Here is a 22,440-nt window from a genome sequence, read left to right as displayed (position 1 = left end):
CGCCCCCAGCCTTCGCCACGGCCCTGAAGAACCTGTACACGAGCCAGGTGGACCTGAGCCTGGATGAGGTGCTGGGGGTGCTGGCCTCCGCGCACGCCCTCCAGTTCAGCAACCTGTTTCAGAGGTGCCGTGGGGAGGCGCCAGGGCCCGCGGGGGGCGGGGGGGTGGAGGGAGGACCCGTCCCGTGGACCCTTCCTCTTCCGTGGGCTGCGCTCAGGGTTTCTCGCAGGAGCACGGCCCTGAGGCTCAGAGGGAGGGAGACAGTGACACACACACACACACACACACACCCGCACGCGCACACACAAACCGGTCACGGGAAGACAAGCAGGCGTTTCCCACCATCAGGGCTCCTTTCCCACTCATTTCTCTTTTTCTTTTATATTTTTTAAATTTTTTAAAAAATTCTTCATTGTTTGAAGTATTACATACGTCTCCTTTTTTCCCCATTGACCTCTCCCCGGCCTCCCCCCCCCACCCCCAGCACTTTTTCTTAAGTTTTATTGGGGGTTTTGTTTTATTAAATTTAAAATTTTTTAAAACTATATTTTTATTTACTTCAGAGAGAGGAAGGGAGAGGGAGAGAGAGAGATAGAAACATCAGTGATGAGAGAGAATCATGGATCGGCTGCCTCCTGCACGCCCCACACTGGGGATGGAGCCCACAACCCGGGCCTGTGCCCTGACCGGGGATCGAACCCTGACCTCCTGGTTCACAGGTCGAAGCTCAGCCCCTGAGCCCGCCGGCCGGCTTAGTCTTTATTGTTCAAAGGATTACATGTGCCCCCTCCCCCCACGGACCCTTCCTTCCCACCCGTTCCCGCAGAGCCTTGTTCTCTCCTGTAAATAGGATTCTTTTCACAAACACACGTGAGGCCCCTGCAGACCTCACGGGAGGGAGACACGTTCAAGGACCGGAGCCCAGCTTGCCATCGAGCCCCGGCCCGTGTGGGGCACAGCCTTTCCCCGGCCCTGGGGGTGCTCTGGCCACATGTCCGTGTCCCCCATCGAGGCTCGCCCCCAGACGGCGGCGGAGAGGGACCCTCCGGGCGGCCGGGGCGGGGCGCAGCCTGGGCCCGGACCAGCAGTCTGTCTCCGCAGGTGCGTGGCCATCATGGTCCACGGGCTCTCACCAAGCACCGTCGCCAACTTCTACATGGCGGGCTGCAAGGTGAGCGCCACCGGCCGGGCGTGAGGGCCGGGGGGCCTGCCCGACCCCGGGTCACCCCAGGCCCCGTGCCAACGTGTCCCCCAAAGGCACCGAGGGAAGCGTGCCAGCATTTTCTTTTGCCAAGTGAACAGTTTTGAAAAAGCACTTACTTTGAAAAGGGTGTTTTTACACCCAAAAGGTAGACAAGCTTTGACCTTGGGGGAGGGGAGTGGGGACAGCACAGACTTTTGCCCCCAAACAGCAAACCGCCTCCCGGGGCCTCCCGGTGGGTGTCGCGGGGAATTCGTTCCCGCCCCCCCCACCTCCCCCCGCCCGGGCCCAGGCAGGGTTGGGAAGGAAGGACGTAACCAGCTCTTGCAGAACACGGGGCCCCAGGAGGGGGCGCCCTGGCCGTGGTGTCTGGGTGGCTGTACTGGGTTCGAGCCCTGGCCTCCCAAATCCAGCCTCCCTCCGAGAGGCCGCTCACACCAACACCGACACGCCGGACCGTCACGCTCGGCCACGCGGGACCCGCATGTCACGGTGCATCGGAGATTGTTTTAACGCCTGTTTTCCAAGGACAACTCGCTGCCCTCCCTTCCCGGGTCGGGCGGGACCAGAAAGCCCCTGGCGGGTGGCATCTCTGTGTCCCGGCGGCACCGCAGCCCTGAGGGCCTGCACGGGGCTCGGGACTCTCCCCCTCCTCACTGCTGGCCCTAGAGCTCCCTCCGGGGTGGACCCCGCGGGGCCTCCGTGGCCCGTCACCGGCCTGGCTCCGAGATGCGGGGGGGGGGGGGGGGGGGGGAGGGCGGGGGGCGGACCGGGCTCTGAGCTTACTGGGACCCCCGGCGAGAAGAGGACTTCTGGAGCCTCGGTTTCTCCATCGGTCAAACCGGGACAACAGTGAGCCGCCCGGAGCACAGCGAGGGTTGGTTTAAGGGGACGCCGTGCGGGCCCTGAGCCTGGCAGACAGGTTGGAGCCTGGGCGTGATGCTGGTCTCCCGCCTGTCGCTCCGCCGCTGCCCAGCAGGGGGCGCCAGAGCCCGGGCTGCCTCACCCACCAGCTTCTCGCTCTTCTCAGTACAAGGAGGAGCCGCTCAGCGCCGCCTGCGAGAAGTGGATGGAAATGAACTTGGTCGCCGAGGTGGGGCGGCAGATCCACCTGCAGAAAATCCCCAAGGAGCTGCTGCTCAAGGTGCTGCGGTCCCCCAGGTCAGCACGGCTGCAGGGCACGTGTGTGCACGTGTGCATGTGTGCACATGTGTGTGCATGCGTGTGCACGTGCATGTGTGTGTGTGTGCGCGTGTGCATGCGTGCGGGCGCCTGGGGCAGCAGGGCTGGTGGGGGAGGGAGGTGCGGGAGGGGGGCCCCTACCACCTGCTGGGCACACTGCGTGCCGCACTGCCTCCATTTCAAACTCCTCGCCCCCTGCACGTCCCGCGGGGCCTGGGACATGGGGTGCTCTTCGGGGCGCAGGGGGCTTCTCTTCACGGTATTCATCAGGGCGAGGACCCTCACGTGTCCATCTGGTAATTAATTAATTAATTGCCTAAGTAATTTTAAAAAATATTTTTATTGATTTCAGAGAGGAAGGGAGAAACATCCATGATGAGAGAGAATCAATCCTGGGTCGGCTGCCTCCTGCACGCCCCACACTGGGGATCCAGCCGGCAACCTGGGCCTGTGCCCTGACCGGGAATCGAACCTGGGACCCTTCCGTCACAGGCCGACGCTCTAGCCACTGAGCCACACCGGCCAGGGCGCCTAAGTCATTTTTTAAAAATACTGCCAACCGCCCAGCCGGCATGGCTCAGTGTTAAGCGTCGACCTATGAACCAAGAGGTCACAGTTCAGTTCCGGGTCAGGGCACATTGATCTCTCTCTCTCTCCCCCTTCCTCTCTGAAATCAATAAAAAAATATTTTTAAAAAATAAGAAATAGAGATGAGCCTGGAGACCATCTGCACCACAGCCTGGCATCGGGTTCCGCCCTGCCCCCTGTCCGCCCCACAGTGCCCTCCCCGCCCTCCGGGGGGCAGAGTTGTGAACTGGTGAGGAGATAAACAGGGCGTCCTAGACGTCTCGTAGCGCGCCCCGCCCTCGGAAAGACTGAGCTGCCGGCCCGGTGGCATTTAACCGAGAAAAGGGGGAATGTCTGGCCACAGCCAGGACGCCAGGGACGGCTGGGCACGAGAAAACACACGCGGGGCGGGAACAGACATCGGGAACATTGCGTGCCGGTGTCTAGACGCACAAGTTCGGGGAAACATGACCGATGTGGAAACCGGGGTCCCCGGCCCTCCCCCTGCTGTCTGCACGGCCCGCCCGCCCGCCCGCCCGGGGCTCTCGGGTGCCAGGCGGCAGGAGCCTCGTGGGCGGGACAGCCAGCAGCCCTGGCACCTGGAGTGGCCGGGCCCACACCACCCTGACTCAGGTCTTCCACAGTGAACTCGCCTCGCCCCGCTGATGTCCGGGGCACCTGCTTTATTTATTATTTTTAAAATATATTTTTATTGATGTCAGAGAGAAAGGGAGAGGGAGAGAAAAACATCCACGATGAGGGAGAATCATCGACCAGCTGCGTCCCATACGCTCCCCACCGGGGATCAAACCAGGGACCTCCTGGTTCATAGGTGGATGCTCAACCCCTGAGCCTTGCAGCCGGGCCTCAGCCTGGTCCTCGCCTGCAGGTGCTCACCACTAGGGGCTGCTATTCGGGTGCTCACCACTAGGGGCTGCTATTCAGCCAAAGGCGGGGGGCTTGATCCCAACACTGACCCTCCTCATGCAAACAGAACCAGCCCTGATTCCGGGGCTCTCACCGCCCCCCACTCTCGCCCCCCACGTTGCCCCTTCCGTAAGGTCTCAAAGAACCTTCTGGGCTTGAGGCTCTCACCCGGGAGTTCTGCCCAGAGGCACCTCGCCCGCCTGCCGAGGGTGGCGAGTCCTGGCAGCCGTCTTAGTGGGGACGTCATACCCAGTGGCCCTGTGACCTCTGGCCTCCCGCTCACCATCACGGCCCAGACGGTGACCAATGCGGTCCAGTCCGGCCAGGGCCACAGCCCAGGCCCCCGTGGTGGCTGAAAACAAGCCGGAGGCGACGGACAGGGCGCCTGAGCCCAGAAATAGCGAGACAGGTGGGCGGGGACGCTCCGTCCCGTTAGCGTCACGCCCTGGCTTGCCTTCGCCTCGGTGACCACGGAAGTGGTGGGTGAGAGGGTTGTGATACATTGTTTCTTTTTCTTTTTTAACTTATGTGTTGATTTTACTTTATTTTTAAAAAATATATTTTTATTGATGTCAGAGAGGAAGGGAGTGGGAGAGAGAAGAAGAAACATCCATGATGAGAGAGACTCCTGGATCGGCTGTCTCCTGCACGCCCCTCACTGGGGATGGAGCCCACAACCCAGGCCTGTGCCCCAACCGGGAATCAAACCTGGGACCCTGCAGTCCGCAGGCGGACGCTCTATCCACTGAGCCAAACCAGCTAGTGCAATTTATGTACTGATTTTAGAACGAGGGAAGAAGAGAGAGAAAGAGAGAGGGAGAGAGACATCAATTTGTTGCCTCCTGCACGCCCCCCACTGGAGATCGAGCCCGTGACCCGGGCCTGTGCCCCGACCGGGAACCGAACAGAGACGCCGACCACTGCGCACGCCGGCTGGCCCCCCGCCGCTCTTTATTCCTCGTTTCTCGGGGCGGCCCCGGGCTGCTGCAGGCCGCGTGAGGGCCCTGGAGCCAGGCCCCCGCCCTGCCCCGTGCCTCAGGCCCGCTGTGCCCTGAGCACGTGGCCACGTGCCGGGCCCTGGGCTCAGCGGTCCGCTCACGAACAAACGGTCCCAACGCCGCCCTCCCCCCGGGCTGCCCGCAGGTGCAGGCCTAGACTCCCGTTCCCAGACCCACGCTCCCTCCCCGCGCCTCGCAGGGTGGCGTCTGCTCTCCCTGAAACACCCTCGCCTCTGTCTGCCCAGCCTGTTTGTTTTCAGTGAGTTCCACCTGCTGAAGACGCTGCTCCTGTGGGTCTACCTTCAAGTGAACCCGCGGCTGCTGACCTTCCCCACCCACGAGGCCGTGATGGCCTTCTTCAGCAGGTGATAGCGTGCGGCGGCGGGTACAGGGGCCTTCTGTGTGCTCGTGGCATTGGGGGGGGGGGGGCGGTGATAGCGTTTTCCATAGCGACCTCCAGAGTGCCGAGCGCGGGCCCGGACGGCGGGAGGCCTGCGCCCAGCGATTCCCTGAGAAAGAGAATGGCGTGTAGGTGTCGGAATAGCGGCGTGATCTCGGGCGTCTGAGAACGCGCTCCGTGTCCTGTAAAGGAAAAGGCCCTCCTCCCATGGGGAGAGTTACCGCCCCACACCAACCCCACCTCACAAGAACACGCGCCTCCATCAGGCCTCGTTTAAGTGAAGAAGAACAAGCCTGTATAATAAAAGGCTAATATGCAAATCGACTGAACGGCGGAACGACCGGTCGCTATGATGCGCCCTGACAACCAGGGGGCAGACGCTCAATGCTGGAGCTGACCTTGCTGGTCAGTGCGCTCCCACAGGGGAGGCCGCTCAGCGAAAAGCCGGGCTCACGGCTGGTGAGCACAGCGGCGGTGGCGGGAGCCGCTAAGGAGCAGCGAGCAGGTGGGCGGACATCCCTGAGGGCTCCTGGACTGTGAGAGGGCGCAGGCCGGGCTGAGGGACCCCCGACCCCAAGTGCACGCACCGGTGCACCAGGCCTCCCGTTACAGCACAACCAGCACCATCCGGTGATGCTTCCTGAATGCGGGGATTCTGCCGAGCATCGACGAGTCACCTTGTTCAATCTGCACGCTCCTTGGGCTGGCTTTGTTGTTCCCATTCTCCAGACGAGGACACTGAGGGAGCGACGGGCCCTCTTACCAGGGGTCAGACGCACACAATAAGGGATGGAGTCTGCCTGGCACCCAAAGCCGCCGAGTCCCCAGATGCTTTGCTCCCAAGCCTAGCGGCCGGGCCTCCTCTCTGAGCGGGTCGGGCCGGCTCGGGCGGCTCCGGCACGGTGTCCAGAGGCCCTGAGGCTGCCTCCAGGCGGCGAGTTAGGGAATCACTGCTCCTGTCGCCTGGGAGTGCGTCCCCGCCCCCCTGCCTGGGAGAGGCGAGCGCTGGGGCGGCCGGGGACCAGCGGCCAGGGACCAGGGTGCGGTGAGCGTGACCTCGGTAGTTAAGGGCTCCCCGGGTGTCTCCGTGGCCGCTGTGACACGGAGCGAAGGTGCCCGCGTCCCGAGCTGCTCGGAGCCGGGCAGGCCCCGGCGCGTGGGGGCTTTTCCGGGACACCTGGCGCCGTGGCCCCAAGAGCCGCTGTGTCCGCCGCGTCCTGTGGGGTAGCGGCATCGGGGCCAAACGATGCTCAGGTTCTGAGTCCTGTGCTTTGTTGTTTGTTTGATTTTAATCCTCCCCCGGGGACGTTTCCCATTGACCTTTTTGGGGCGAGCGTGGGAGAGAGAGGGACAGACAGAGGAACATCCACGTGAGGGAAACACACCGATGGGCGGCCTCCTGCACGCGCTCCGACCAGGGCCCGGGCCGGGGAGGAGCCTGCCATCGTAGTACATGCCCTTGACCGGAATCGAACCCGGGACCCGTCGTCAGCCCGAAGGCCGACGCTCTGTCCACGGAGCCACCCGGCCAGGCCCATCATGAGCTTTGACCCGATGTCTTCGCCCCACATGCCTAATGGCCCCAAGGCCCGTTCCCGTGATCACGCTCACCAGGAGGCGTGGCCGCCGGCTCCGGGTTAGTCTCGGACGGAACCGGCTCAGAACCGGGATGGGAGTGAGTCCCCGCGGCGGCTCACGGCGCTGCGGCCTTGGTGAGAGGCAAGCGGCAGAGAGCCACGGTCGGCAGCCCTCAGCGAACACGGGGTGTCCTCTGTGAATGTGGGGTGTCCTCCGGGAACACGGGGTGTCCTCTGTGAACGTGGGGTGTCCTCTGTGAACGTGGGGTGTCCTCTGTGAATGTGGGGTGTCCTCCAGGAACGTGGGGTGTCCTCTGTGAATGTGAGGTGTCCTCCAGGAACGTGGGGTGTCCTCTGTGAATGTGGGGTGTCCTCCGGGAACACGGGGTGTCCTCTGTGAATGTGGGGTGTCCTCCAGGAACGTGGAGTGTCCTCCAGGAACGTGGGGTGTCCTCTGTGAATGTGGAGTGTCCTCCAGGAACGTGGGGTGTCCTCCAGGAACGTGGGGTGTCCTCTGTGAATGTGGGGTGTCCTCCAGGAACGTGAGGTGTCCTCTGTGAATGTGGGGTGTCCTCCAGGAACGTGGGGTGTCCTCTGTGAATGTGGGGTGTCCTCCAGGAGTGTGGGGTGTCCTCTGTGAATGTGGAGTGTCCTCCAGGAACGTGGGGTGTCCTCCAGGAACGTGGGGTGTCCTCTGTGAATGTGGGGTGTCCTCCAGGAACGTGAGGTGTCCTCTGTGAATGTGGGGTGTCCTCCAGGAACGTGGGGTGTCCTCTGTGAATGTGGGGTGTCCTCCAGGAGTGTGGGGTGTCCTCTGTGAACGTGGGGTGTCCTCCAGGAACGTGGGGTGTCCTCTGTGAATGTGGGGTGTCCTCCGTAGAACATGGGGTGTCCTCTGTAGAACATGGGGTGTCCTCGGCGTCCTGGGCTGGGGTCCCCCGGTACCTGCGAGGAAACCTATTTTGTCGCTCTTTTTCCATCGGTCACTCATTTGACCCGTTTCCTGCCCCGTGCAGAGCGCCGGGCCGTGGGGAGTGGGCAGTGTCCGCCCGGCCAGGTGGCCAGGAGCCGCCGCCAGCTTGTCCTCCCTGCGCCCGGGACGTCGGTGTGGGTAGGAACCCACCCCCTCCCGGCTCCCACAGCCTGTGTTCCGGGCAAACACAGAAAGGCGGTCCCGAATTACACAGAACGTTTCCTGTAGGAAAAACACGCAAACAAACGTGTGCCGCGCGGCCGCCGTCGCCCGCGGAGAAGCCGTCTCTCCACTCGCTGGCGCCGGGTCCGGGAGGCTGCAGACCCACCGCAGCTGCGGGCGCACCCAGGCGGCTTGTTCACGCCCTAGAGCGACGTGTTCACGTGTTTTCATTGATCTTTAGAGAGAGAGAGGGAGAGAGAGAAACATCGGTGATGAGAGAGAGTCCTGGATCGGCTGCCTCCTGCACGCCCCACACTGGGGATGAGCCCACAACCCGGGCATGTGCCCTGACCGGGAATCGAACCCCGACCTCCTGGTTCATAGGTCGATGCTCAACCACGGAGCCACACGGGCCGGGTGTAAAAGCACATCTTTAATCAGAGTCTAAAATGCATACAGAGGAGGGCACAGACCTAAAGTGAAGCGCGCACGGAACCGTGAAGCGTGCACCGAGCCGTGAAGCGTGCACAGAACCGTGGAGCGTGCACCGAGCCGTGAAGCGTGCACAGAGCCGTGGAGCGCGCACCGAGCCGTGAAGCGCGCACAGAACCGTGAAGCGCGCACTGAGCCGTGAAGCGCGCACCGAGCCGTGAAGCGTGCACAGAACCGTGAAGCGCGCACAGAGCCGTGGAGCGCGCACTGAGCCGTGGAGCGTGCACAGAACCGTGGAGCGCGCACAGAGCCGTGGAGCGTGCACAGAGCCGTGGAGCGTGCACAGAGCCGTGGAGCGTGCACAGAGCCGTGGAGCGTGCACAGAGCCGTGGAGCGTGCACAGAGCCGTGGAGCGTGCACAGAGCCGTGAAGCGTGCACAGAGCCGTGGAGCGTGCACAGAGCCGTGAAGCGTGCACAGAGCCGTGGAGCGTGCACAGAGCCGTGGAGCGCGCACAGAGCCGTGGAGCGCGCACAGAGCCGTGGAGCGCGCACAGAGCCGTGGAGCGTGCACAGAGCCGTGGAGCGTGCACAGAGCCGTGAAGCGTGCACAGAACCGTGGAGCGTGCACAGAGCCGTGGAGCGTGCACAGAGCCGTGGAGCATGCACTGAGCCGTGAAGCGCGCACGGAACCGTGGAGCGCGCACTGAGCCGTGGAGCGTGCACGGAACCGTGGAGCGCGCACTGAGCCGTGGAGCGTGCACAGAACCGTGAAGCGCGCACAGAGCCGTGGAGCGCGCACTGAGCCGTGGAGCGCGCACAGAGCCGTGAAGCGCGCACAGAGCCGTGGAGCGTGCACAGAGCCGTGGAGCGTGCACAGAGCCGTGAAGCGTGCACAGAACCGTGGAGCGTGCACAGAGCCGTGGAGCGTGCACAGAGCCGTGAAGCGTGCACAGAGCCGTGGAGCGTGCACAGAGCCGTGAAGCGTGCACAGAGCCGTGGAGCGTGCACAGAGCCGTGAAGCGTGCACAGAACCGTGGAGCGTGCACAGAGCCGTGGAGCGCGCACAGAGCCGTGGAGCGTGCACAGAGCCATGGAGCGTGCACAGAGCCGTGAAGCGTGCACAGAACCGTGGAGCGTGCACAGAGCCGTGGAGCGTGCACAGAGCCGTGGAGCACGCACTGAGCCGTGAAGCGCGCACGGAACCGTGGAGCGCGCACTGAGCCGTGGAGCGTGCACGGAACCGTGGAGCGCGCACAGAACCGTGGAGCGCGCACTGAGCCGTGGAGCGCGCACAGAACCGTGGAGCGCGCACTGAGCCTGTCACAGCCCCGGGGCCAGGAAACGAACGTGACCGGCCACACAGACGCCTCACCTCGGCCGCCACCCGCCGCACTCGCTCACTGTGAGCCCTGGGCCGAGGGCACGTCCTGCACGACCCGCAGTTCTTGTCCGGGGGGTTTACTGCTCCCTCGGCCCCGGGGAGAGGGCTCCGCGTGGGCTCGCAGGGGCCCCTGGAAGCAGCCAGGGGAGCCAGCTCCCACCCAGTCCCCACGCCCAGCGTCCCCCACGCCCACTTCCCCGAGCCCTGCAGCCGCGTCTCCCCCGCCTGTGCCCGTCGGATCTGCAGCCCGGAGAGCTGGCCGAGGCCTCCTCCAGGGAGCCTTCCCGGGTTGCAGCTGCACAGACTGGCTCTCTCCTCGGATCTTCTCTCGGCAGCGAGAGCGTGGGCGGGCTGCGTGGGTGAGCACCAGCTGGCGAACCCAGCACCACTGCCCCACGGACCACCCGAGGGGGCCACCCCTGGCACGGAGCCCCCGGCGTCTCGCGGGGAGCGCTCTAGGCTGGGGCAGAGGCCGCGTGCTCCTGTGATTAATGAATGGCATTTGCAGATGTGGCCGCAGCGTCGTCATGACACGGAGCATCCTGGCGTAACCACGCTGCTGATTTCCTTTCCAGAACATTCCTTTAAAAACATCCCATGAGTCACGGCCATGAGGCCCAGCAAAGTGTTTTCTCCCCCAGCGGCTCCGCCAGCCCCGGGCAGGACCGCTCCTGCCTGACCCTGTGTCCTCGCCTTCCGCGTCCCTTCGGGCCCCGCCCAGCACTGCCCGCCCCTCGCCAGCGCGTTCCCGAGCTGAATGTCGCTTCAAGGTCCCTGAACATCGGTTCCTGTTCCTTCTGGACCTGGCACTCTCCTCGTGTAGCTTCTCGGCGTCCCCCGTTCCCTGGCCGCCCGGGACGCCGCGGCGGCCGTGAGCAGAGGGCGGGGGGTGAAGGTCGGGATGCGGAGACCCTGCCGAAGGGCACGTCGGCTACGGCAGGATTCCCGTTCTGCCTCGGGCAGCAGGCAGGGCCATCGTCATCTTCGTCGCCGGGACGACCTCGGATTGCATCTCCACAGACTTGGCCCCACAGATAACCACGGCAACAGCGGACAGGACCCTGAGCGTGGGCAAATCAGCGCGGCAGAGCCTGGTCCGTGTGTGGACGCGTGTGCATGTGTGTGCACGTATGTGTGAGCACCAGGGCCGGAACCACTGGCGTTCCTGGAAGACACACTGTGGCGCGTGGAGGGATGGGCTGGAGCAGTGGTCAGCACACCGCGGCTCGCGAGCCACCTGCGGCTCTTCGGCCCCTTGGGTGTGGCTCTTCCACAAAACGCCACGTGCGGGTGCGCACGTACAGTGCGACTGAAACTCCGTGGCCCCTGCGCAGAAGTCGGTTTTCGGCCCGGGCGAGTCTGTTCTGAAGAAGTGGCGTTAGAACACTCCAGGGGCCAAAGAGCCGCATGTGGCTCGCGAGCCGCGATTTGCCGACCACTGGGCGGGAGGGACGGGGGCCGGGCACGGAGCCAACAGACCCGCGTCCCCTCTGCGGGGGCACAGTCCAGGCCCGGAGGCAGCGGCACCTGCGGTGGGGAAGGCATGCGAGGAGGCGGCCGGAGGGGGCCCCCTGATTCATCTGATGTGCTCGCTGGGCGGCTTGGGGCGGCACCTGTCTGCGGTTCCCGGAACGTTTGTCCCAGAAAAGTCGGTGCTGACCCCAAAGAGGTCTTTGCACCGACAGTTCAGCTCCAGGGAGAGCCGTGCCCGCCTTTGATCCACCGACAGCCACGCGGAGGGGTGGCCGCCCGCCGCCCGCCGCCTCCCCTTCACGTGACGGGGCGGCCATGGATGGAGCAGCGTCTCCCCACCAGGCGGCCGGGAGGGGCCGGTCGGCGCCCGGCTGGGAGGCCTCGGGAGGCCTGGGCAGATCCCGGCTGTGACGGCCGGCCCTCGGCAGGGGCACCCTGACCCCGGGGTGGGTGGAGGCTCTGAGATCCCAGGGCGTTGGCAATGGAGGCACCATCTTCTTCTTCTTTAATATATTGTTATTTGTGGGGCGCGGCCACAGTGTCTGGACAGGTCCAAGCCTCGGACTGACGAGAGGGCACAGTCCTCATGGCCACGTGCAAGTCCCCGCGTGGAGGGCAGAGCCTCCCAGCGCCATGATAGCCAACAGCTGGAGCTGTCAGCTTGAACGTGTGGTCCGAACACGTGGCCCCACGTGCCTGAGTGATAGAGGCTGCAAGTAAACAAAGCTGGACCAGGTGCATGTAGTTGAGTGGGACTGAAACCCACGAGAATGCTGTGAACATCCTGACCCGCCCTTACTGTGCCTCGTGGCATCGGCTGTAAAATAACGACACGGCTGGTAGTCCGTGGCGCTGTCACTGTCTCTCCATCAGAGCGGGCAGTGTCCCACCCAGACCCAGCTTTTCTTCTCTTGTCTGTCTGTCCTCAAACCTTCACCGCCCCCTCTCAGGCTCACTGAACCTGGCTGAGCTGGCGCGGCACATACGGCGCCTGGGGCTGAGTGTGCCATGGCCGTGCCGGCTCGCCACAGGTCGACGCTCAACCACGGAGCCACGCCGGCCGGGCCGTTTTCTCCCTGTGAGATGGACCCGGCTCGGCCATGGAGAGGGGGCGGAGATCATGAACCCCACCGAGAGCCAAGCCTGTCGCCAGCCCTTCACCTTCCTCCTCCGACTCCCCAGCCCCCCACGCCTCCCTCCCGGGGCCACTGGGAGAGGCCAGGGACTCCCAGATGCGATGGAAACTGGCCCCGCCAGGCTGGGGGCCCCTCCAGTGGAGGGACGGATGTGCGGACACGGGGCGGGCGGCTCAGCCTGCCGGGACGGCACCTGATTCATGGAAAAATCACCGAGAAGCGCCTGGGCCGGCACCCGCAGGCTCTGCCTGAGGGAGTGACTCTGTGTCCCCGTCCCGCGTCCCCAAACGTGAGGAGTGGCCGTCTGTCAGGAGAGTGGTGTCACAACCAGGGGGTGGGTGTGCGTCTGTGAGGGTCTCCCCGAGGGCGAAGGGTCTCCCCAGCCCAGCCTGTCCTCCAGCCGCAGACGAGCCGGGACTCCGTGGTGACTCTGCAGACACGAGTCACCCGCCCGACCTGATCCTTTTTAAAATTTTATTTATTATTATTTGTTGTTGTTAACCCTCACCCAAGGACCTTTTTTCCATTGATTTGTAGAGAGCGTGGAAGAGAGGGAGGGACGGGGGGCGGGGGGGAGAGAGAGATTGGTTGCCTCCCAAAGGCACCCCGACTGGGGCCAGGGATGGAACCTGCAACCAGGTATGTGGCCTTGACCTGCCCTTGACCAGGAATTGAGCCCGAGAGCCTTCGTATGAGCCACGCCGGCCAGGGCTGACCCTGCTCCTTTTCGGTTCTGTCTGAAAGCCCGTTGGAAGGGGCTCCGCGGACCGCCCAGTCCAAGGGCGCCGTGCGTGGAGGGGTCAGACGCCCCAAGTCCAAGCAAGTCCTGCTGAGCCGCTGCTCCTGCCCGTAAAGAGGAGCCGCCGAGGCCCCCCTCCGTCCGTCCCGGGAGCCTGGGAGGCTCAGGGGGAAATGAGTCTCGAAATCCTCCGTAAAGGGGCGTGTGTTCCCGTCCGTCCCTTAGCGAGCACTTGCTGGGCCCCTACTATGCGCCCGGCTCGGCGGGAGGCAGAGAGGGGCGCACAGCCATGTCTCGCTGTCAGGGCTGGTGGCCTTCACAGGGTTATCTCCTTCCTCCCCCCCCCCCCCGCCCACCCCGAGAGCCGGGCACCGCCCGCCCGGCTGGGGAAGCCGCTGGGCTCCATGGGCTCTGGCTGCCTCGCTGGCTCCGGAGAGCAGCTCTGAGGCCTTGTTCTGTCACCAGCTCCCCCAAGAAGCCCTGCTTCCTGGACCAGGACATGGAGTGCGGCTTCGCCGAGATCTTCCTCTGCCTGCGTCTGCACGGCATCACCCGAGGTGAGCCCGCGGGCGGGGCCGCGCTAACCACTGAGCAACACGGGAGGCTGTGCTCTAACCACTGAGCCACACGGGGGAGGCTGCTCTAACCACTGAGCCATAGGGACGGGGCCGCTCTAACCACTGATCCACACGGGGAGGCTGTGCTCTAACCACTGAGCCACACGGGGGAGGCTGTGCTCTAACCACTGAGCCACACGGGGGAGGCCGTTCTAACCACTGAGCCCGCAGGTAGGCTGTGCTCTAACCACTGAGCAACACGGGGAGGCTGTGCTCTAACCACTGAACAACACGAGGAGGCTGTGCTCTAACCACTGATCCACACGGGGAGGCTGTGCTCTAACCACTGATCCACACGGGGGAGGCCGCTCTAACCACTGAGCCCGCAGGGGCGGGGCCGTGCTCTAACCACTGAGCCACTGGCCGAGCTTCTGAGGACATGGGTGCGTCCGTGGGAGGCTGTTGGGGACCTGCCCCGCCCGATGGTTCCAAAGGTGTCCGCTGGGATCCCTCGTGGTCACTCCTGAGCCGTGTGAGGCTTTGGGAGAGTCGCTGCTGGGGCTCAGTTTACCTGTCTGTACAATGGCCATACGCGGAGCTTCCAGGACACGTGGAGACGGATGGAGGGGCTGCTGGACGTGGAGCACAAGCTGCCAAGGCCTCCGAGGGCCATGCCGAGCCCGGCCTCCTGGCCGCGGCCCCTTGGGGTGCCCGTTTCAGAGTCTGGGGAAAACTCGGGCTGCGTGTGGTCCAGCCTGGAGCTCCCCAACCTCAGGCTCTGGGCCTGGGAGGCAGCTGGGACTTGGCAGAGGAGGGAGACACGGGCGTGTGTGTGGGCGGCCCAGCAGGCCACCCAGAGAGATCTTAGTGTCTGAAAGGGCATTTGAGGACTTTTCTTCTTTTCTTAAATGTTTTCATTGATTTTTAGAGAGAGAGGAAGGGAGAGAGAGAGAGAGAGAGAGAGAAACATCATCAACCGACTGCCTGCCCTACTGGGCATCGAGCCTGCAACCTGGGCCCGTGCCCTGACCGGGAATCAAACGGTGACCTCTTGGTTCCTGGGTCGATGCTCGGCCGCTAAGCCACGCCGGCCGGGCTGTGGGACGTTTTCAAACCACGTCCGGTTGTCCAGATAAAACGCAGGCTCTCCCGGGGGGATGGAGCCCAGGCAGTTTGGTCTCAGTGGCTCTGAGACGCTCCTGCACTATCAGATCTCGGGCGGGATGGGGGCGCTCTGGGGAGGTGCTCTGTGCGGCCCCGGGTCCCGCTCACCCTGTGACTCCGGGCCTGGAGGGCCTCCGTCTGACTTCCTCCTTTTTCTCTGCAGATGAGACGGCGGCGAGTCTCTGATGAGCAGATGCATTCACACGCTCCCTGTGTTCCCTCCAGGCCAGGACCTGGACGTGCTGAGGCACCTGAACTTCTTCCCGGAGTCCTGGCTGATCCGGGTCACCGCCAACCATTACCACGCGGTGAGTCGCCGGCTCCGCCAGAGCAGAGAGCAATTATCCAATTACCGAAATGCACTGCCTTCCGGCTGCTTTCTCTGGAGAAGCATTTTGCATTTGAAGCCTCTGGGCCTCCGAGGAGGTCCAGATGGCGGGGACCTCAGCCAGGGGGCGTGGCAGAGCCACAGGGAAGGGGAAGGGGAGGCAGGAGGCCTGCAGCCCAGGTGCTCAGAGCGTCCGTCCTGTTGGCCGGGAGGGAGAGATGGGGCTGAGGCGCGCCAGCCACACCCACCAGACCCCACCTCTCATTTTTAAAAAAATATTTTTTATTGATTTCAGAGAGGAAGGGAGGGGAAGAGAGATAGAAACATCAATGATGAGAATCATGGATTGGCTGCACGCCCCACACTGGGGATCAAGCCTGCAACCCGGGCGTGTGCCCTGACCGGGAATCGAACCCAGGACCCTTCAGTCTGCAGGCCGACGCTCTGTCCACTGAGTCAAACCAGCTAGAGCACCAATGTCACATTATTGAGGATTTTATTATGGAAACTTTTCAAGATGCAGAGAAATGGAAAGAAAATACATATCAAATACATACCCTCAGATCCATCATCCACAGATAAGCATTGCTAACACCTTATTAAATTTTATTGCCTTTCACCCTTTTTTAAAAATATGTTTTTATTGATTTCAGAGAGGAAGAGTGAGGGAGAGAGAGATCGAAACATCCATGATGAGAGAGAATCATGGATCGGCTGCCTCCTGCACATCCCCCACTGGGGATGGAGCCCCCAATCCCGGCATGTGCCCTGACCGGGAATCGAACCGTGACCTCTTGGTTCATAAGCCGACGCTCAACCACTGAGCCACACCAGCCGGGCTCACTGACACCATTTTTAATGGCTGCAAGTTCTTCCACCAAAAGGAGACCCTATAGTATAGCCCAGTGGTCGGCAAACTCACTAGTAAACAGAGCCAAATATCAACAGCACAACGACTGAAATTTCTTTTGAGAGCCACATTTTTTAAACTTAAACTTCTTCTAACGCCACTTCTTCAAAATAGACTCGCCCAGGCCGTGGTATTTTGTGGAAGAGCCACACTCAAGGGGCCAAAGAGCCGCATGTGGCTCGCGAGCCGCAGTTTGCCGACCACGGGTATAGCCCGTGCCGCGTTGCCATCCCTTCACCGTAGAACATGCACGGTGTTTCTCTCGATCCGTGGCTGTTATAAATGACGGTGTGGCCCACGTATTTGCACCTATGGTTTCTCTTGCTGTACCTGGAGCCATTCTCTTATAGGAGATTCTCAAGAGTGGAAAAGGCTGCATTTTTGTTCTTAAATCCTGTGAACAACCGTGGGGCCCGGTGACTCCCCTCCCCACAGTGATAAAGGCGTGGGCCCCCTTGGCGCTCGCCCGGCACGTGGGCGAGCTTTTCCCGGACCCCTTCTGTTCACTGAGAGGCGAACAACGGCCTCTCCTTCCCCCGCTTACTGCCGTGCTGGCGAGGGAGGAGCTGTCCGCGTGGCGTTCCCCCTCTGTGCATTGTCCCTGCAGACGGCGGGCTTCTGATGTGTGTCCAGCCCCACGTTTGGGATGAAACGGGGCAGTGTTTGAGCTCTGACGCTGCCCGAGTGTCTCCTGAAAACGCAGTTCAGCTCAACAAATAGCCATTGTAACGTGCAAACCTCGGCGCTCAGGCCCCGCCCACAGGAGAGGACCCCCTGGGACGGAGCTGCTCTGAGGCCTAGTTCAGGGCTGGACTCTGACCACAGGGGCGAGGGAGGGCGAGGGAGGGAGGAAGTGCCCACCGCCCTCTTCACCTCCTGAAGGCCCCTCCCACCTCCTTCCTTTCACCCCCTGCCGCCAACGTCGGCCTCCTGAAATCCACTCCCAGCCCAGCCCACAGGGGGAGCTGGCCACGTGGGCCCCGTGGCCCTGGACCCTGGCTGTGACCATCCTCTGCTCGTGGTCAGGGCACTCGGGGTCATGTGTTGTTTCCCCGGTGTGACGCCTCCCCGGTGTGACCCCTCGGGCCGTTGTCTCGCTCTGGTCTTTGCGTTCTCTGAAGGCAGCGAGCCGGTGCCTGGCGCCGAGTAGGTTTTCAGTGAACACCGTGGACCGGCCCAAGGGCTGAATGCAGGACCTGGGACAGAGCTCTTCCCCCCTACAGCGGGGCTGTGAGGACCAGGGAGCTCGTGTGGAGCTGATGTCAGGGCCCGGCCGGCCTGGCTCAGGGGTTGAGTATTGACCTGTGAACCAGGAGGTCACGTTCCATTCCTGCTCAGGGCACATGCCCAGATTGTGGGCTCGATCCCCAGTGGGGGGCTTGTGGGAGGCGGCCGATCCATGGTTCTCTCTCATTGATATTTCTCTCTCCCCCTCTCCCTTCCTCTCTGAAATCAATAAAAAAAAAAAAAATGTATCTTTAAAAGGTGATCAGGCCCTGACTGGTTTGGCTCAGTGGATAGAGCGTCGGCCTGCGGACTGAAGGGTTCCAGGTTCGATTCCAGTCAAGGGCATGTACCTTGGTTGTGGGCACATCTCCAGTGGGGGGTGTGCAGGAGGCAGCTGATGGATGTTTCTCTCTCATCGATGTTTCTAACTCTCCCTCTCCCTTCCTCTCTGTAAAATCAATAAAATATTAAAATATATTTTTAAAAGAAATTAAAAAAAAAAAAACGGCCATCAGGCTGCCGGTAAACTGTGTGTTTCCTTTGCAGATGGAGAGCGGGGGCGACATGGCTTTCGCCAAAGATCTCACCAACCAGGCGGTGCGGTTCGGGCTGCTGTTCTACAAGGTACTGGCGCCGGGCCCGAGCAGGGACCGCCTCCTGGGCTCGGTCAGGGTCATGCAGGATCCCTCTGACCTCTGGTACGAAGCCCGGGGCGGAAGAGGAAGCTGGGGCCTTTCCGCACGCTCACCGCCCCTCGGAAATAAACTTCCCAAGACGGGCCTGGGACGGGCCCGTCAGCACCTGATGGGCTCGTCACATCTCCCCGAGGTGGCCGCTGTGCCGGGTCCCAGGGACGGGGCGCTCCCTGGGATGCCGGGCTTCCGTCCTGAAACTGGGAAAGGCCTGGGCGGCCTGGGTTAGGGCTCATCCCGCCCCACACACAGATCCTCTGCTCCGGGAGAGAAACCGCTCCACGCCGGTGTTTAAGGTTTCGAGGGTGAACCTACTTTTTCTTTTTAAATACATTTTTATTGACTTTTAGAGAGAGAAGAAGAGAGAGAGAGAAGCATCCACGATGAGAGACAAACATCATCCATTGGCTGCCTCCTGCACGCCCCCTACTGGGGATCGAGCCGGAAACCTGGGCCTGTGTCCTGACCGGGCTTGAACCCTGACCTCCTGGTTCATAGGTCAAGGCTCCACCCCTGAGCCACGCAGGCCGGGCTGTCCCCTTGCCTTTGAATGCTGCCGATTGCCCTCGTCACGCTGTCGTCTCTGTCCCCTCTCAGGAGTACACGACGTATTCGGAGATGATCGCCATCTACGGGTTCTTCTTTGCCATGCGGGGCGTCCGGAACAACAGCACCTCCTACAGCTTCTACATGCAGGTGAGGGCGGGCGGCAGGGGGCCCCCCCCGAGACAGCCTGGGGCCCAGCCCACCCACGTCAATAACAGCGGGTCGATCGTTATCAATCGCTGTGAGTCTGGTGCTAATCCCACTCACAGACGTGATGCGTTTGCTGTTTTGCAACAAGCTAGGGAGCTCACTATTGGGAGCTCATGTAACAGGTGCAGCTCTCCAGGCTGAGTGCCTTCTGGTCACATGGCCTCTATTGGCAAAGCTGCAGGGGGGCGGGGTGGGGGGCAGGAGAAGCGGGGGAGGGGGGTCTAGGCCCTGGCTCCACGTGTGGGTTACGTAGTTCCTCTTCATTTTCTGCATGATGGGCGGTGGTTTGAGGTGGTCACTTGTCTGTGGGGGCAGCAGGAAGTGCCCACAGGGGATCGAGCCCACAACCCGGGCCTGGGCCCTGACGGGAATCAAACCGTGACCTCCTGGTTCATGCGTTGACATCAGCCACCGAGCCGCGCCGGCCGGGCACCACGTGGGTTTTTAAGTTCTGGCAAAGCGCCATGAGGACCTTCCAAGTCAAGGAGCTTGGTTAGTCCGGGTCGGCCGAAGCCCAGTCCATTGGCTGGTGGTTTGCACGTGGTCAGGGCTCCCAGGGCAGCTGACTCGGCAGCGGGCGCCCAGGAAATGGGATTCTGGGAAACGCCTGCCGGCCGCTCCGCACACTTCGCAGGAGGGCGATGGGCCAGGAGCCGGGGGTCCCAGCGCGAGGCCAGCCGAGTCGGCTCCGCCTGAGGCGACGGCTCTCCTTGCAGAGAATCAGGCCGGCGGACGTGGGGTTCCCCTCCGAGGTCTGCGAGCACGGCCTGGTCAGCCTGCGGCCCGAGCGCCTGGTCAAGTACGAGATCAGGGCGCAGGCGCTGGTGGACGGCCGGTGGCAGGAGTTCGGGACCAAGCCCGTGGTGCAGAAGTTCCGGTTCGTCAGGCCGAACTGCAGGAGCCAGGTGAGTGGCCGTTTCTCCTCTCCCTCTCCCTCTCCCTCTCCCTCTCCCTCTCCCTCTCCCTCTCCCTCTCCCTCTCCCTCTCCCTCTCCCTCTCCCTCTCCCTCTCCCTCTTGCTCGCTCTCTCTCTCTAATCAGTTCCATTAAGATATAAATCACTAATGGGATATATATATATATATATATATATATATATATATATATATATATATATTTGTATTGATTTCCGAGAGGAAGGGAGAGGGAGAAAAACATCAGTGATGAGAGAGAATCACGGATCGGCTGCCTCCTGCACACCCCAGACCTGGAAATAACTGAGGATCGAGCCCACCATCCAGGCCTGTGCCCTGACCTCCAGGTTCATAGGTCATCGCTCAACCCCTGAGCCACGCCGGCCGGGCATAGACTTAAACATTTAAGTGTATGTCAAAGGCCTTCGCTAGGTGACTCAAATGAGCAGCCAGACTTGAGAGTGGAGGGCCGCCCCCTCCGGAGGGCGCGTGCCCGTGGCCAAGCCCACTGCCTCTGCGCTGCTTCATCTTGTAGGTGTTGCAAATCCAGACTGCGGGCAGCCCGATCTACGTGAGCTTTTCCTTCATCTTCCCGGCATCCTGACAACCCCCAGCAGAACCTGCGATGTCTTCCCTCCCTCCGCTCTGCACGGAGCAAAATAAAGTGACGTTGAAGGGACCGCCCAGTATCGGCTGACGCTCCCGTGAGCAGTGGTCCCGGTAGAACAGGTGCCCGTGGTCTCTGTCTGCTCTTGGCTAAGCTGCGGCGGCGTGTGACGTGTGAACAACAGGAACGTGTTACCTCCAGGTCTGGGGTCTGGAGGTCCCAGGTCAGATGCTGGCAGGCGCGGCATGGTGTCTGGGGGGTACCCCTCCGCTCATGCGCGGCCAGCTCCTCCCTGGTCCTCAGGTGGCCGACCGGGCGGGGCCGCTTGCCAAGGCCCCTTGAGAAGGGCGCTAACCCCACTTGTGAGGGCTCCACCCGTGTGAGCGCCACACCTCCCACAGGCCCGTCCCCTGCTGCCATCACTTTGGGGGTTGGGTTTCACCATGTGGATTCGGGGGGGGGGGGCACGTTCAGACCATAGCACCCACATTTGTGTTGTCTGAGGGTGGAAAGCAGTGGAGACGTGAGTCCATTTGCCATCATCGACCCCCTAAGGCCCCTGAGCCCAGGCTGACTTTGCATTCTTGGGGCTCTTGGATGGGCTCCCCGGCAGAAACACCCCCTCCCACTGGGGGCGCCACCACCCCTGGCTGTGGTCCCCGGCAGCGTGGGCTCGCAGGAGCCAGAGGCAGGAAGTGGGGAGAGCAGCTATAGGTGCAGAGTGACTGACTTGCTGACCATTCTGCCACTTTATTTCTAAATTTGTTTTTCAATATTTAATTGAACTCAGAGAGGCAGGGAGAGGGAGAGAGAGAAATGTCAATGATGAGAGAGAATCATTGATCCGCTGCCTCCTGCACGCCCCCCACTGGGGATCGAGCCCACGATCCGAGCATGTGCCCTGACCGGGAATCGAACTGTGACCTCCTGGTTCATAGGTCAACACTCAGCCACTGAGCCACATCAGCCAGGCCCGTGGTCGGCAAACTGAGGCTCGCGAGCCACATGCGGCTCTTTGGCCCCTTGAGTGTGGCTCTTCCACAAAATACCACGGCCTGGGCGAGTCTATTTTGAAGAAGAGGCGTTAGAAGAAGTTTAAGTTTAAAACATTTGGCTCTCAGAAGAAATTTCAATCGTTGTCCTGTTGACGTTTGGCTCTGTTGGCTAATGAGTTTGCCGACCACTGAGCCAGGCCATTCTGCCACTTTAAAAGGAACCCCGGGGCTCGGAAAAAGTAAGGTGAGAGAGTCTTTCTTCCCACTTTGCCGACTGGTTTCCTGTTGCGGTGGAACAAAGTGCCGCTGTTTAGCGGCGTAGAGCGAGCGACACGTGTTTATTGTCACATCCTGGTTGTGGGTCAGGAGGCCAGGCAGCTCGCAAGGACCCTGCTCACGGTCTCACCAGCCCACAGTCGGGCAGCAGGGCCGTGTCCTCCTCTGAGAACGGGGCAGGGAGAGCCGCGTGCAGGCTGGCGGGCTGTGGGCATGTTCCTCTCTGCGGCTGCGGCTGCGGCCCAGGCCCGGCTGCTGACCGGTGTCGGGAGAGCCGCCCAGGTCCCCGCGGCCGGGGGTGAGGCCTGAGGATGGGGCTGCGTCCCCGGCCACCAGTTCCACAGCGGGGTCCCCTGCACCCCACACACCGGGTTGTCTTCCTTACCCAGGACAGAAAACCATCATCATCCTAACCCAAGAGCAAGCCTGAGGCTCTTGCTCACCCTCCTGTGGGTGAGCCGCCGGCTAGAACCCAGAAGTTCCAGCCTTCTCCACTAGGGGGCGAGCTCCGCCTCAAGAAGGGGAGCCAGCACCTCAGGGGCAGGAATTTGCCAGGGAGCGAGCCCCCCTGCTCAGCGGTTGAGAGGGAACTTTTGCACATTCCAGGCGAGGCCGGGTCACCCCAGTGTCCACGGTGCTGATGTCACAAATCTCTGAGCTTGGGAAGCATAAGAGAGGAGACACACATTCTTGCGCTGACCTTACCCTTCTCACAAGTGGAACTGCCTTAGACTGGAATTTAAAGCCTACAGCCACGGCCCCAAAGCGGCGACCCGAGTGCTGGTCGGCACGGCGTCTCACGTGCCACCCACACGTCTGCCAGGACTGCTGGGCGCAGGCCACCCCCCACCCCCTGGACAGAAGGG

General features: G+C 62.2%; 1 protein-coding gene across 1 annotated transcript in view; it reads left to right on the top strand.

Annotated features, from left to right (window-relative positions):
• The window catches only part of BTBD16 (BTB domain containing 16), a 34,454-nt gene extending 12,021 nt beyond the window's left edge, over nucleotides 1–22,433 (top strand). The window contains exons 9-18 of the mRNA XM_079793944.1: nucleotides 10–124; nucleotides 1,102–1,171; nucleotides 2,232–2,362; nucleotides 5,121–5,243; nucleotides 13,348–13,706; nucleotides 15,096–15,178; nucleotides 17,882–17,959; nucleotides 18,625–18,723; nucleotides 19,500–19,688; nucleotides 20,232–22,433. Coding sequence (XP_079650070.1) covers nucleotides 10–124; nucleotides 1,102–1,171; nucleotides 2,232–2,362; nucleotides 5,121–5,243; nucleotides 13,348–13,706; nucleotides 15,096–15,178; nucleotides 17,882–17,959; nucleotides 18,625–18,723; nucleotides 19,500–19,688; nucleotides 20,232–20,300 — 1,316 coding nt within the window. The 3' untranslated portion in view covers nucleotides 20,301–22,433. The remainder of the gene's footprint in view (nucleotides 1–9; nucleotides 125–1,101; nucleotides 1,172–2,231; nucleotides 2,363–5,120; nucleotides 5,244–13,347; nucleotides 13,707–15,095; nucleotides 15,179–17,881; nucleotides 17,960–18,624; nucleotides 18,724–19,499; nucleotides 19,689–20,231) is intronic.
• The last annotated feature ends 7 nt before the right edge of the window (nucleotides 22,434–22,440 follow it).

The sequence above is a fragment of the Cnephaeus nilssonii genome, assembly GCF_951640355.1.
Source record: "Cnephaeus nilssonii genome assembly, chromosome: 16".
Classification (NCBI taxonomy): Eukaryota; Metazoa; Chordata; class Mammalia; order Chiroptera; family Vespertilionidae; genus Cnephaeus; species Cnephaeus nilssonii.
Note: the sequence above shows the minus strand (reverse complement) of the source record. Positions and strands in the feature narration are given on the sequence as shown.